The sequence below is a fragment of the Diceros bicornis genome, chromosome 18, assembly GCF_020826845.1.
Source record: "Diceros bicornis minor isolate mBicDic1 chromosome 18, mDicBic1.mat.cur, whole genome shotgun sequence".
In the NCBI taxonomy this organism is placed as follows: Eukaryota; Metazoa; Chordata; class Mammalia; order Perissodactyla; family Rhinocerotidae; genus Diceros; species Diceros bicornis.
In genome coordinates this window covers 37,737,438-37,753,029 of record NC_080757.1, presented here as the reverse complement: position 1 = coordinate 37,753,029, position 15,592 = coordinate 37,737,438, and the positions used below count along the sequence as shown (strand labels likewise).

At 40.1% G+C, this 15,592-nt stretch overlaps 1 protein-coding gene across 1 annotated transcript in view; it reads right to left on the bottom strand.

Annotated features, from left to right (window-relative positions):
* Positions 1-15,592, bottom strand: part of SKAP1 (src kinase associated phosphoprotein 1) — a 257,023-nt gene that overhangs the window by 36,138 nt on the left and 205,293 nt on the right. The window contains exons 5-8 of the mRNA XM_058560762.1: positions 8,710-8,787; positions 7,760-7,843; positions 4,753-4,877; positions 1,999-2,062 (exon numbers count right to left, since the gene is read on the bottom strand). Coding sequence (XP_058416745.1) covers positions 1,999-2,062; positions 4,753-4,877; positions 7,760-7,843; positions 8,710-8,787 — 351 coding nt within the window. The remainder of the gene's footprint in view (positions 1-1,998; positions 2,063-4,752; positions 4,878-7,759; positions 7,844-8,709; positions 8,788-15,592) is intronic.

Genomic DNA, 15,592 nt, shown 5'->3' with positions numbered 1-15,592 from the left:
GCCTTGGTGGCAGGAAATCTACAGAAAAGGCCAGACTAGCACTGCGTCAGGTTTAAACCATCAACATAAATCCTTCCTTGCAATAAAACTTGATCAGGATGAAGCAGCCCTGAAAAGCATGGGTGTGTGAATGAGCACACAAGGTGAAGGGAAGAAAATAGGCCAGAAGAGGAAATGCCAGTGTGCCGTGCACTGCTTGTCAAGTAGAAAACTGCAAGGGTGAGTGATGGCCTGTGGTTCTCCAGGGCACACAGAGCTGTGGGAACTATGGTGGCTTCCCTAGGGTATTTGAGCCGTCAGAAGCTCATCTCCCCCATGATCTCACTGCAGAAAATTCAGACAACTTTGTTTGTAAAGAGAAAAATGGGCAAAAGTGGAAGAGGAAGAAAGCAGGATATGGAAAAATATAACAGTAATACAAGACCAAATGGAATGGCTGAGCGATGTGGTTACCATGTCCTTTTACAACTGTACAGTCTGGCTGACCTTAAAGTGGGTCACCGCATTGAGGATGTTGAGCCATTACAGCGCTGCGGAGCACAGGGCAGGGGAGGGAGATTGGCTTTTTATTTTAATGGGGGACTGGGAAGGTTCATTCTCTGACGTGTAGTACAGAGTGCTCTCTGAAACCCTGCTGAGGGGCCTCTGCAGGATGGGCGAGTGCAGTCAGGGTACTCTGGGGAAGGAAAGGATGGAGAGACTTCCAATGTTCATTTCAAAACACAATAAAACTGTTTGGCTTGATTAGGCTTTTAATAAAGATTTTGCAACAATTTTCATCTGAATTCTGGTGCCACCTCATATGAGGAAGGGATCAAAGACACATTTGTGGCTTAAACCATATGTTATTATTTTGTTTGTTTTAAAATAAAATGGAATGAATAATTTCTTCAATGTGGGACTCTGAAAGTACCACAGGGTACAGCTCAATAAAGCTGCTTTGAGTTTTATTGAGGTTTACACACTTAGGGGTATATTACACGCATAAATCCAAGGCACCTAGATGAGAGTGTACCCTGTAGTCTCGCCATCAATGTTCATGTTTGCCTAGTTCCAGTCTATTATACGTGATGCTCTTGGAAGATGCAATAGTTTGTTTTTTTGATAGCAAGGCATAAACTGAGTAAAATAGGCAATTCTTGTAATTAAAGCTCTGGTGCTTCCTTCTTTTTATCCACAATAAAACCTTATAGCAGAATAAAAAACGGAGATGAAAAGGCTTGGTGTTTTTAGGTTGACGTGCTTCTCCCTAGGTCTTGGGCCATGTACACAGTTGGTGTTTCTGCCTTTCTGCAGAAGCAGGGTCCTGCCATGATGCATACCCTCATGAGCGTTAGTGATGCCAAGTGACAGACTCAAGGTTGGCTACTTCTACCTGCCAGGCCACTCCCAGATGAGGTTTCCTGAGCCACTGTCACTGCTGTGCCTGCAGGCTGGCCAGCAGAGGGTACTCTAAGAGCAGTCATTTAACATCTTCAGGCAGGACTCTTCCCATCCCAAAGCAAGGAGCATTTTACTGTGGCTTGGGAAACAGCAATTTGTTTTTAATGTCCAATGTTCTTGAAGGCCACCTAGATGAGTTTATGTTTTTACTTCCTAATAAGACTAGAACAAGAGGATTTTGAACCTAAATCACATCTAGATGACTTTAAGTTTGATATCATGAATTTCCTTTCCAGAATACAAGGGCTTAGGAAACACTGAAATAAGCTGAGTTGGCTTTTAGACTCTCCTTTTCTTAGTGATTATGAATATTACAGACTTGCCTGTATGTAGGTGGATGAGCTAGAATGACATCAGAGGTCATCTCCACGTTGATGGTTTCTTTACCTTCTGATTCATACATGGCAATATTTGTTGTTATAAAGGATGTGATAGGGAGAGTAAAAGGGAGAATGGGCAAAAAAGATCCATACTGAAGTCTGTGGATTAGTTTTATGCAATATAACTTCAACTGCAAATCCACTCAAGTACTGTTTCTATAATAATGATACTTACCCTTTAACAAGAAATTTATTTGATCCACCCAGTCTCTGGCTTCAGCTGGATTAGTAGCTGTAAACTAGAGAAAAATTAGTGAGTTAATTTATCACCTTCACTAAAATTTCCACAAATCCTATAGGGAGGTTCAAGGGAAGGAACTTGTAAGTTGAGTTTCAGAATCAAGTTGAAAGTTCAGGATTCTCTGGCTGCTTAATATTTGGATAAAAGACCAAAATCTCACTCAAAGTGATTTTTCCCATCAGCAATTTTGTATACCCAATGTTGACAGCTATTTGAGTCCAGAATTCACGTTCATGTGCATTCTTTCACTTGATTATCCATTCATTCATCAGGCATTTATTTGAGAAAAGTTTACAGAAAAAAAAAAGCAAACCAAAATTCTTCACTTCAAACAACAATGCATCAGTTATGGAGACAACATACACACCGGAAATGGGAACACTACCAAGTAGGTGCATTTGATAACAGCTGGACGTGGAGAGAAGATAGGGAGCACTTGTCGCTTAGAGAAGATAGGGAGCACTTCTTGTCGCTTAGAGTAAGCCAGGGAGGCTTGTTGAAGTTAACATTGTTTCAGTTGAATTTTAAAAAAGAGTTGGTGGAACCTGACTGCTGGGGGGAGTTGGACATTCCAGGTAGAGACAACCATGTGCAAAAGATTAGGAATGAGGCCCTCATGTATGGGGAAGGTACGCAGATCAGCTTGACTGGAGAACAATAACAGATGAAGCTGGAGAGTTGAGGGTCAGAGAAGAGTTGATGAAAGGGCTCTGAGTACTAGGAGTTCAGACTTAAAATGTAGGCAATAGGAAGCCACTGTAAATTCTAGCAAAAAGAGTGGGAGATTCTTTCAATAGTTGTAGGCAGGAGAGATTGGAATAGGGAGAAATTGGAGACAGAAGACCAAGGCTATTTAACTAGTCCTCTGGGTGAAGTGATAGGGACTTAACTATTGTGATGGCTGTGGGAATAAATAAGAAGGGAAAGATCCAGAGGATATTGTAGAGGAAGAATCCACAGACCATGATAATAACTTGGATTCAATGGGCCAAAGAAAAGAAGTAAACAAACTCTACATTCTGATTCACAAAACAGGCCAGTCAAGCATCAAGCATTGGTAATTTTTTATTTTAAATGAATCAACTTCAAATGACTGTTCCTGAAAAACATTTTTATTATCTGGCCATTAGGGTAAGATCAAGATATGTGCTGTCTAAAAAACCCAGATTCCTGCTTAATACTTATTAATAGACATTGTCATTCTTGATTTCTTAAAAACACATTTCTATAAAAAATGTCTAGGGAAATTGATTTAGACTTGTCATATAAATTTTTATCTAGATGAGGCACCATCAGAACTGAATACTAAAAAAAAAAGCTTAGAAACATACCCAGTACATACATCTGTATTGTATACATTTATAAAGGACTCTATAGAAAAGTTTAAATTAAAAAAAAATTTTTGAATTTGCATAATGAAGACCTAGGTCATTTTATCAAAATAAGGGTTAAGATACTGTAGACACATAAACAAATTAGTGTTGAGGAAAATTTGAAGAGTCAAAGTGTTACTGAAGTGGTTAATATTAACCTTAGCATGGTTTTTATCTTTTTCATAAGTTAGCTAAAGTCTTTCTAAATTGTTTTATTAAAATTGTGTTAAGAGGGGCCAGCCCCGTGGCTTAGCAGTTAAGTGCATGTGCTCTGCTACTGGCGGCCCGGGTTCGGATCCGGGCGCGCATCGACACACTGCTTGTCTGGCCATGCTGAGGCGGCATCCCACATACACCAACTAGAAGGATGTGCAACTATGACATACAACTATCTACTGGGGCTTTGGGGAGAAAAAGGGGGGGGAAAAAAAGGAGGATTGGCAATAGATGTTAGCTCAGGGCCGGTCTTCCTCAGCAAAAAGAGGAGGATTGGCATGGATGTTAGCTCAGGGCTGATCTTCCTCACCCCCAAAAAAAAAAAAATTGTGATAAGATAAAAATTGCAAACAAGCAGGTAACAATATGCATATATACACACACATACGTCAAAATACATTTTTGGTGGAAAAATCACTATATTCTCATAGTCAGAAATTTTTATTGCTTTAATTAATTTTATAATAGGTAATAAATGCAATACCTATTATATTCAATTATATCAAAACATATAAAAATGAACATAGTGAAGAATAAGTCTTTCTCACCCCCCACCCAGGTCCTCTAGTCCCTCAGTTATCACTGCTACTACTCAGTAATCTTTGTCACCAATATCTTAGAAGTTCTTCTAGAGATATGCAATGCATCTACACACAGGAAGATTATTTTAGATAGCAAGATGAATATGGGAAAATAAATTATTTTTCACTCTACAGTCAGATTTTTCTTTTTCTGAGTTTCATGGAAGGAAGTGAGGATAATCATTTGAAAAATAAAGAGAATGGGAATTAAAGCCATGAAATTAGAGACTATGAATAAGGAATTGGATTGTGTGCTGCAATAGACAAGCCTCTCACCTATGGAGTGAGACTGGGAAGGGGAGGGATGATTAGATGGAAGCCAAGCAAAGACAGTATCTAGGATGAGAGTGGCAACAGAGAGGAGAAGGGAAGGCATGACATAGCAAAAGTGAGGATACGTCAAGAGAGAAGGTCTTGGTAACAAATGATCAGGTAACAAAGAAAGGATGGAACTCAGCACAGCAATCACAGCTCACATGCAACAAGGAACGAAATTGCATCTCCTCGGTTCATCCTACCTCATAATTGCGCCTATCCTGGGAGGTCAGTTCAAAGCAGCATTCTTTCTTGGAATCTTTTCGCAGGTAGGGGGCCATCCGTACGCTGTAGTCCTTAATGAGAAAGGTCCCTTTGGGCTGCTTGCCTGCAAGACAGGAAAGCTCCCTGTACCCCTAGAGAGATGCAACTGCCAAGGGAAGGCATCTTCTCTGGTATGTAAAATAAAAGCACAGAAACAGCTGTTACATCCCTGAGGAACCACAATAGTCAAGGAAAGGTTATTAAGGAAGCTTAAGAAGAGGGTACTGTGACAGTGAGGCAGATATCACTCCCAAGCTAGGGAAATGCAACATGAAAGGTTATTTTGCCAAAAGAGTACAACAGAGACAGAGAATTTATTAGAATGTTAAGAGATCTATAATAACAGAAAGAAGGAATTATTACAGCAGGGAGAGTGTGGCTGTAAACGTGAGGCTCTTGAAAGCTATTACAGAACTGAAACATTATTATCAGGGCCAGCAGAGCTCACAGTGGAGGGGAGGGACAGCAGCGCAGGGGGCATTACAAGTTCCTGGGATCTTCTCCTATGCCCTATGTAGCCTTTGGGCTAGACTGCTCTCCCTTTCTGCTGGTCAGATGGGAATTTACGCTAGAGGGAGAATAATTAAAGCTCAGTATTTTATCCCCCTTCCAAGAGGTCAAATTGGGAAGTAGCCGAGGACTGTTGAGTATCATTAGATGATGATGAAGGAGATATAAGGAAAAGGACCCTAAGTGAAGGAAAGGGGAGACTACTCTGCCTGTCGCTCTCTTTTTAAAAAATAAAATATTGGAAACAGGAAAAGAGGGGGTGGTTCCCAGTGATTTTGTGTCCTCATGGTGTGGTTCAGGCAGAACACGGAGAAGAGTGGAACCACAGTGTCTGGGTGATGCTCTGTGTCCTCTTATCATGTGGAATGAACTGCTTAACAAATGCTTTTGGATGATGATGACAATAAGGGTGGCAGTGGGATGACAGTATTAAAAGAAAAGAAAAGACAAAGATTCTGTCCTTACCTGGTTGAGCTAAAAGAAATACACAAACACTCTATACTTACTAAGAAAATGTCTTGGGCACAATAAGAAGTAACTGGCGAGAAGGGAGCCATGCAACAGTGCTTTTTGACACGAGAATCTTTTTTGTTAAAGTATCTCTCCTTGTTCTAACTGGCCACTAAAATGTTTTGTTGTTTCTTTGGTCACCACATTTTATTTCACCCTGACGGCAAAATGGTCAATAAAAGTCTCCAAGTCTCTCGCTCTTGCTCTCCCCCCTCACCTTGAGTGTAAAGGATTCTGAATGAACGAACGTGATACCTGGTTTTATATCCAGATATGCCAACCACTTATGTAAATGCAAGAGAAATGACAAATAATTTTACAGTGACATAAATGTTAATATTAGTTTGAAGGTTTAACATATGAAGATAACACCTGGGGAGAAACTGTGGTTGCTGGATTTGAGAGTAGGCTAGGGGCTGAGCAGGGGACTTATTACTCAGTGGTTTTTTTTTTTTTTTCTTTTTTGGTGAAGAAGATTGTTCCTGAGCTAACATCTGTGCCAATCTTCCTCTATATTGTATGTGGGAGGCTGCCAAAGCATGGCTTAAAGAGTGTTGTGTAGGTCTGCACCTGGGATCTGAACCCGTGAACCCCAGCCTGCCGAAGTGGAGCTTGCGAATTCAACCACTACACCATCAGGCCGGCCCCTGTTACTCAGTTTTTGAGCTATGCTGCTATCATTTCCAAATAGGGCTTCACGTTTTACCCCTAGATGGGAAAGACTCTGAGGAATCAATCTAAGGTGGTGAACCCAAGATGAAGGGCAGTGATACCTGTTGTAGGCAGACAGGAAGGGTGAGGCAAGTGCCTTGAAGCCCAAGGGCAAATCTTAAGGATTCCAAGTCACTTAGCAAAGCTGCAGTTCTTTCTGCTACCTTAGTGCCAAAGGCAAGTGGGTAGATATCTGATTATTCCCTAGACTGGATATCCAGGCCTTGGGAGAGGAATAAGTCTGGGAAAGAAGGAAGAGAGGAGAAACAGAAAATGATTGAAAGGAAAAAGAAGGATTTACTCTGGATCACTGGCCTCTGTACCAAGGCAGTAGACCACAAGGAAAGCCCCCACAAGAAGTGATGCTTTACTTTATCTCCCTCTTGCTTCGCAGAATTACTCCTAGAGCAGTCCACCTGTGTAGGCGGGGATCCCCTATTTGAAAGTTTTCATTCACCCACATGATAATTTTTAGCTGGCATTTGTTTGTAGCTGCCTCCAATTTGTGCTTATATCTTCTATTCCTTCCCACGAACTAACCAACTGTGTAAAGCATGGATGGGAGGTCTTCTAGGGACAGCTCATGAGTGTTGTGCTTGATTGAGTTAGTGGTGGCTCATTAAGAAGCTGCCTCTGGCCTGAGTCAGCACTTTGCTGCTGCTGCCATCTGGCTGAAGGGTGTCTCTTGAGCACAGCAACCATTTGGGTCTCAACACTCCATGGCTCTAGTGATATCCACTGGACTACTTCCCAGGAGTCATTAGGATAAAGTTTGGAGCATGCCCTTAGAGAGTTTGGACTTGAGGGTTCTATTTCTGGGCCATTGGTAAGCCGTTAAAATCTTTCTCAGAATTAATTTTTTCAGTATTTTAACTACATTATAAATGTCTATAAAGAGTTTGAGGTTCTTCTTTAAAAAAAAAAAAAAGAATGCCAAAGTGTTCAACACCGATAATGTTATTAGTCATAATAAAAGATAACCTTTCATATGCTGACCACACTATTCTAGTGTTTAAAGGGGAAATAATTTCTAAATTGGTGTCTGAGTTTTTGGTGATGGGCAAGGTATTATTTACCCAAGCCTATTTCTTTCCCAAGCATGTCCCTTTATGGGTGTTAGTTAAGGACTGCTATCTTGAGATCTAAGTGCTTGAGAATTTACGAAGTGCTTGCATCCAGGAGTGAGATGCTGCTGTGCAAATGAAGAACACTTACTTTTCTCATTAGCATAGTAGTAGAAGAGGCCTCTGCTGACAACACACCATCGCTTCTGCCACTCAGACCCAAAGAAACTATGATCTAAACGGAACAGCAGTAAGGGACATAAATTCAGGTAACTACAATCACTGAAGAGTCTGTAAAATCCAACAACACATAGTCCAGGGTGTATTGTTTTATTTCCCAGGTTAATGGACTGTAAAACCCTCCCTTTCACTCCCACAGGTTATCCCATATTGACTCCGAGTCCAGAGGACTCACTCAGTTAAAGGTCCAAGTTCTAAACAGGGTTTGCCCCATATGACCCCTCACAGCTGTCTCTCTATCTATCTTCCTTTATATCTTTGAGGTTCTAATCTCAGTCTGCACTTTTCAAATTCCCCACGATATCTTTATGTGTTGCCTTTAGCAAACCAAAATGATGCTCCAGACCATGGGCATGAGAAAGGCTTTCTTTGAACTAAGCAAATTTGCACGTTGAGTGTTAAACCCGGGATTCTGACCTTGGTACTATCTATGCTAATCAAATGAGTAAAGGTCAAAATTTGGGCTCCTCTGAAACTCAAAAGTGAGCTGCTTCACATGTGATACAAAAGTTATACTCTTGGCAACTAGTTTCTCTCTTTATGGAGCACACCGAGAGAAGAGAACAAGAATATCATCATTCATGCCTTCAACAAGTATTTATTAAGCACCTGTTGTGTTTAAGCACCAGGTGAGCAGGGCAGAACCAATCCCTATCCTGATGAAGCTCAGTCTGCCGAAGAGTTTGGGCCATCTCTCTTCTGCTTCACACACCACACCAGACTTCTTTTCTTTCCTTGCCTTCCTTTTGCCTTACACCTGCCTAGCACAGTACTGGGCATAGAGGAGGTATGTTAGTCCTCTTTTCCCTCATTTCCCTTCCCTTTTTGGAATGTTCTGAGATCTGTGGGTCTAATTAGTACCTTTGCTCTTCTTCTCCAAGTATCCTTGCTTGATGATGTTATCAAGCTCTTGAGCTCCTCTTGTGATGTCTTCTATTCCTAAAAGAAACAGCAGCAAAATGCTTTGTTGAAATCTGACAGAATTTTCATTTATTTGGGCTACTTTAGATAATCTACATGAATGAAGGGGTGCAGAAGGGCTATTGCTTAAACACAGCACAAAGCAAAACAATTTCTAGATGATGCAGGGAAAAAAGTAATAATAATATTAGATATTATTCTCAATAATTTCTAATGTTAAAATCACTTAAAATATCTAAACATATATTAGTTTGTGCAAGGGGAGGTAGCCTAAATATCTACTGATAGGCAAGGAAAGGACTCCAGAGAATGAAGAATTTGCTGTGGATATAAGCTCCAAACTGGATAATCCAAAGTCAAATGAATAGCTACCAGCACAGACAAGCTTTAGTGAGTAATAGAGTCCATCAGAAACAGTCACCTCAGAGCGAGCAATAACCACAGACTTTTTTTAACAAACAGAAAGCCACCTTAGTGAACATAAATTTTATTAAGTTCACACAAAGAAGGGCTATGCAAGCTGAACTTGGCAATAAGTGCCAAATCCTGGTTTTGTCCAAGTATGGGAAAGAGTCTAAGGATGGTAGAAGCCTTTACAAAGAGAAGACCCTGGAACTGACATCAGCCTTTAATAGTATGCTGCTAACATTCTTCGCTTTCAATTAGTCTCATTAGGTACAAATTTATTGAGAAGTCAAGATCCTAATCCATCTTCCACCACTGGGGTTTAAACTTATGTTACAGAAGGGAGGGCCAAAGGACAGAGACAAAGAAGGAATGTACTTCTCAAAAAATAAAATGAAACAAGAACAAACAAACCCAAAACAAAAACTCTTTAAAAAATACAACTCTGTATCTCTTAATTAGGGGAAATGAAGAGAGTGGGCTAGCATAACCCTACTATTTATACTTCTTAGTCCCCACGCCCAAATCTCTTTTGGTTTACCTTAAAAAATTTAGAAAGTAAACAAAATACAAACCAAATTAAGGCACAACCACATATTGAATCAACTGGGTCACTTATACAATATCTTGAGACTTTTGGGTGGAATAATTTTTTTTTTCAATCACAATTTTTTTTTTAACATCTCCTACAACAACTAACATTTATTCAGTGGTGGCTATGAACTGACACTTTGCTCAGTGTTCTACATACTTTTTGTTTAAAAATAACATTTTAAGACAATTTAAAATGCAACTAAAATTACCTTTTGCTTCTAAGCTGTTTCAAGCTTAGTTTTAAAAATGTAGATCAGAAGAGTTTCTCTTTCTCTTTTTTAGTATGTCTAAGTGCCTGATTCTTTGCCTTGTTTGTCCTTATTGTCAACTTCCTTGTTCATGGACTATTTTCATTTGTGTGTTTTACAGTTAGCAAACTCTGTGGCTGCTATAAATCCTTCCAGATGGGTCTCAGGGTGCACGCTCGAGATGAACAGCAGCAAAGGAAAGTTCATTTGTCTAGGATCCTTTCATTTCTCGCATCCCTCTGAAAATTCTAACATCGCTTTGAAAATGCTCTCCAAGAAAACAGCAACACATCCTACTGAGGGGTGGGGTGGCTGGGTTGAGGACCTGGTATGGTCAAGAAGCCTCCTTGAAGGAGAGCCCATATTGCTCCTAGAGGCCTAAAAATTAAATGAAAGACACAGGGGATAAGAAATACAGGATCCCCTAAGCTTGGAGTTCCTATCTCTTCTTCCCACGGTTTTTTTCCCTTTTTTAAGATCTTGTTAAAACTTAGAGACATAGCTTCTTGTTAAAGATGCCGAGAGTCTGAATCATAAAAGACATGTTAAACGTTCTATTAGAATTCAAACCTCCTTTTTTAATGCAAATCTAAATGCCATTTTATGGAACATCTATAATTATGAAAATGGGAAGACATTGCCTCGTGTGCGGGGAGAGTCTGTGAGTATGAATATTACATTAATGTGCCCACACCAGCTCACTGATCCTGCTGGCAGGAGCATAAAAAATGCTTGAGTGAAACTTTTATTTAGATGTTAAGACTCCAGGCCCCAGCGGGGTGACAGAGACAGTCCCTGCGAGTTGCCATCAGAAAGAGAGCTTGAATTGAATTACCCAGGGGGGAAGGAAGTAGTGATGAGCACTGCTTCGCTTATTTAATTTCATTTACTTTCAGTACATTATCAGCATGAGGCTTTTCTCTCCCCACCAACCGAAACCCAAGAATGCCACCACCAAGAAAACAAAGACATAATGCAGCAGAGATGTTTGAACTCCAAGTCACTGATTCCAGGAGACTAGGGACGGCACTATCTGTCCCCAAAAGCCACTAAAATTGGGCACTGAATGAGTGCCCAATTTTTATATTTTCTCTCTTGATCATTCACCAACAAGATGCTGATGAGTAATAGAGCCGGAAATACAGTATATTATACGCTATGTTTTTGTAAGATGTGTCATGTTGCTTTCTTATTAGAGGGAATCTGTATTGATGAACTCTCTTGCCTGGTTTCCCTTATGGGCAGTGGAAAAAATGGGATTATAGGTGAAGTTTGGAATGGCTATGGAAAAAAATTAGGAAATCAAATCAAATCAATTTCTATTCTATTGATTGTCTTCTATGTACAAGGCACTGTGTGGTGAGTACAATAACAGAGTTGTTTTCAATGTAAAGTTGACTCTGAGCTCAATCTCATTAGCTCAAGATCTATCAGATGAAATCCAGACAACCAAGATGGGAAGCCAGCCACTGTGGCAATCAAGCTATCTCCTCTTCCAGTGTCAGCTCAGGGTCCTACTGATCAAGAACTGGTGATCCTGAGGATGCACAGGTTAGCCACAGTCCTGGGGTGATGAGGTAGGAGGAGTCTCGTATGCCTGAATTCATACCTACTGGCAAACGAATAGATCTGCAGAGCTACTTAACACATAACAGAAAGTATGTAAATGCTTTGCAGGATGATAATAAAAATAGGAAGAAACCACAAACAATTGCATGAATTGCTATTTTTAAGGCAAAACCATTTATATTTAAGTATACAATTAAAAAAAAATTGAGGCTTTTTGTCCATTACCTGAAAAAAGACATTACCACCTTAATGAAAAATAGAAATGATTTAGATTTATTAGGAATAAATGGCCCTCTTGGATAAACCTAAGGGTGTATCACATTATACCAGCACAAAACAGAATTACATTAGTGTCATAATCTCTCTCTACTACTACACTTAACTAAATCTCTCAGAATAGCCCATATAAAGAAAAGATTCACTTAGCTGAAGGATGTGGGGCCATAAAGATAAGATCAACAGGGAAGTGTGTTACCCAGAAGTGATGGCCACCCAACTTTCATGGCAGATAAAGATAAAAGAAATTCTCAGACATCCTTCTCTCCTCATCCAGATTCCTGTAAACCTTTGTGTCCCACCCATACCCAACTCTGCAATAAAAAAACGACAGAGTAGGATTCCATCTCTCAGTGCTAAACATGACTCCTTAGTCAGTTATGCATAGCAACAACAATGGGGACCCTTTGGAGTGTGATACATTTCCATAAAGCAGTCAATAAAAAAGACACAGGAGCTTATGTGAGTCACGGCCTATTTAATCAGCTGTGTTCTAGCCCACTGAGAAAAGAGAATTGGAGAAATCAGTTGGCAACACCTCAGTACAAGGCTAATAGCACAAGAGGCCACACAATTTCCACTGCAAAAGGCTACAGCCCTGTAGAACAAACCAGGTGCCCACGAACTTTCATTATAGGCAGCTGGCTTGGTCTCTTGCTAAATCAACCTGAAATGAAAATCAATGATTTTAAGAAAACATCTTTTGTTCAACTCTTTCTCCCACTTAAATTGTGAACATCCTCTCCTTTTTATAATTTTATTTATTTGTTTTTCTCCCAAAGCCCCAGCAGATAGTTGTATGTCATAGCTGCACATCCTTCTAGTTGCTGTATGTGGGACGTGGCCTCAGCGTGGCCGGAGAAGCAGTGTGTCAGTGCGCGCCCGGGATCCGAACCCAGGCCGCCAGCAGCGGAGCGTGAGCACTTAACCACTAAGCCACAGGGCCGGCCCTCTCCTTTCCTTTTAATTCAAGTTCTTTTCAATTGTTTGAAAAACAGGACCAAGCCAACTCCAGCCTAGAGACTGAGAGCTACCAGGGGTGAATTTCAGGCAAGGTGAGGTTTACCACGTACCTTCATTAAAGTACCCATGATAAAGGACCCGGGGAGTTGGGTGGCAGAGGTCGGAGAAAATCTAATATCTGAAGGCTGGATCTGTCAAGTTCCACCTGCAATTCCAATTCCCTCACAGATCGCTGGTATGTGTGTGTATTTGTAAAGCGATAAATGCACACTTCACAAAGCCTCAGATGTACAAAGGGAAAGAGGGTATTGCAGATAGGGTGGGTGAGGGTAGTATTCCCCTGTTTGTGGTTGTTGGTCCCAAATCTGCGTTAAACCCTCTCCTTTGTATTTGGTTTCTGTGGCCTTCTTTAATCTTCATTACTGTTTTCCTCTGCCTCTTGCATTTCTGGGTTACTTTTTGCTTTTTTCCTAATTTTCAGAAACCAGTCAATAAGTGACAGGTGGTTTGAAGTGTCTGCCAAGCAGCGTTCATCTTCTGAGCATGATGCTAACAGCAAAGTTGGTTTCAGTGACCCTTCCTTTAATAGTCCCTTGGGACAGGCTTATATAAGTCTTAAACTTCTGTGGTTCCATTTGATATCCACTTGAGTTTACACTTATTCCTCATACTCTTCTGTCTTTGTGCTTCACTTATTAAGGAATTTAGACCAACACATGTAAGGTGAAAAATTCTAAATCATTAACAATAGACTTAGGATCTAAAAGTTTCAAAGGTATAGAAACCGCTAAACTGACAACTTGAATTTCATGGAGGAATAAATCAGAGAGCAGATGAAAGGAAGGGAGTGAACACAACGAACTTAATCAAGTTCTTCAACAAGCTGTGACATAAGAAGCTAAGAAACAAAACAAGTGCAATTGGAGCTAGGCTGAATTATGTCAGAAAATGGTAGAAATTACACATTCATGGTTAGCAAACCAAAACGGGAGACAACATTCAGGAGATCTCAGCGGACTCTTACTGTCCCTCCAATTGTTTTAGGTCTTTAAAAAAAAAATCTATTATCCAAGTAACAGACTAAACAGTATAGAAATCTGTGGAAGAAATCTTGTTACAGTGAGAATAAAGAAAATTTGTGATAGATTCTAGGCCAGTAGTACTAGGAAAAAAAGCAGATAATTGATGTACAAAATAATTAAAGCTAATATATCTTAATAAAAATGGTAAAAAAAACCTAATCAGTTTTTAATCTGCGTTTTATCAAGCATTTTTACATCTCATTTGAGCTGCACAACAACTCTAAGAGGTATGTATTATTATCATCTCCACTTCACAGACTAGGAAACTGAGGGTTTCCTCTTCCCACCTCACTCTCTCACAAAAGAGACCCCTATTTAAAAATGGAAAAAGAAACAGACATAATCTGTGGTTATTCTAATACTTGATGTCAAAAAATTATTTTAAGATCCTGTATTTCTTATTTACTTTTTCATTAAAAAAACTGGCTGACTAATGTATGGAATTCCTTCCAGGGTAGGTCTGCGTGAAATCCAAGAGGTCAACAGATTTACAGAGCAAAATAAAAGAAAGTATGAGAATGCAATAAAAGGATGCACAAGGTAAAGGAAATACAAGAGGAAGCAACCTGGAGCTCCCCTAAAATGCTGCTTGGTCACCAAGGTTTGGTGACCAAGATATCTGACACAAGAGTGATATCCAGAAAGACTCTGACCACAAGAGTGATATCTAGGGGCCAGCCCGGTGGCGCAGAGGTTAAGTGCGCACGCTCTGCTTTGGCGGTCGCTGGGGTTTGCAGGTTCACATCCTGGGCGCGCACCGACACACCGCTTGTCAGACCCTTCTGTGGTGGCGTCCCACATAAAGTAGAGGAAGATGGGCACAGATGTTAGCCCAGGGCCAGTCTTCCTCAGCAAAAGAGAGGAGGATTGGTATTGGATGTTAGCTCAGGGCTAATCTTCCTCTCACACACACACACACACACACACACACACACACACACAAAAGAGTGATATCTAGAAAAATGAAGCCCCGTTCCAGTGTAGGGCTCATGCAGGAATCTTGGATATGATTTATTTACTCTTTAAGGAAGAAGCCTTGGTTTAAAAAGAAAGAAGAATTTTAAGCCAAATATCTAAATTGGCTTCTTTTCATAAAACATTCCATCAGTAATGCCAAGCTGCAAGGTAACACACATATGTGAATATTCACGGAGGATGAAGAACCTTGTTCCCACAAACAGGCACCACACTAACTGTCTAGGAGACGTGTGGTCTCAGGGGATGCTCCTCTCCCACATCTTCACTTTCAGTGGGATTTTATTTATAAGAAGTGAAAGTATTAGAAAAAAGCCCTTCCAACTCCAGGATAACTTCAACACACGAATTCCAGCATCTAAATAAATGGTAATAGTCAACAGCATCTCGTAGAGGTAAATAATTCACCTTAAAGAATGAATAACTCAATAAATATAATAATCCATTGATGCTCAGTCACGATATCACGACACATCAATGTCTTTTGATCAGTTGGAGGTGTTGATCTAAAGGGCAGAGATTTTGAATAATTCACTATTAGTATAAGAATGGATTCGAAGTTTTTCTATAATAATACCACTCATTCACATTCTGATATGCTTTCTTAAGGGAAAAAGCAATTAAAAATAACTTACAGCTTATCTTATGCTACAGTCTATGGTGACTAAACGTGTGATGTACTATTATAATTGTGGCAATCAAGAATTCCCA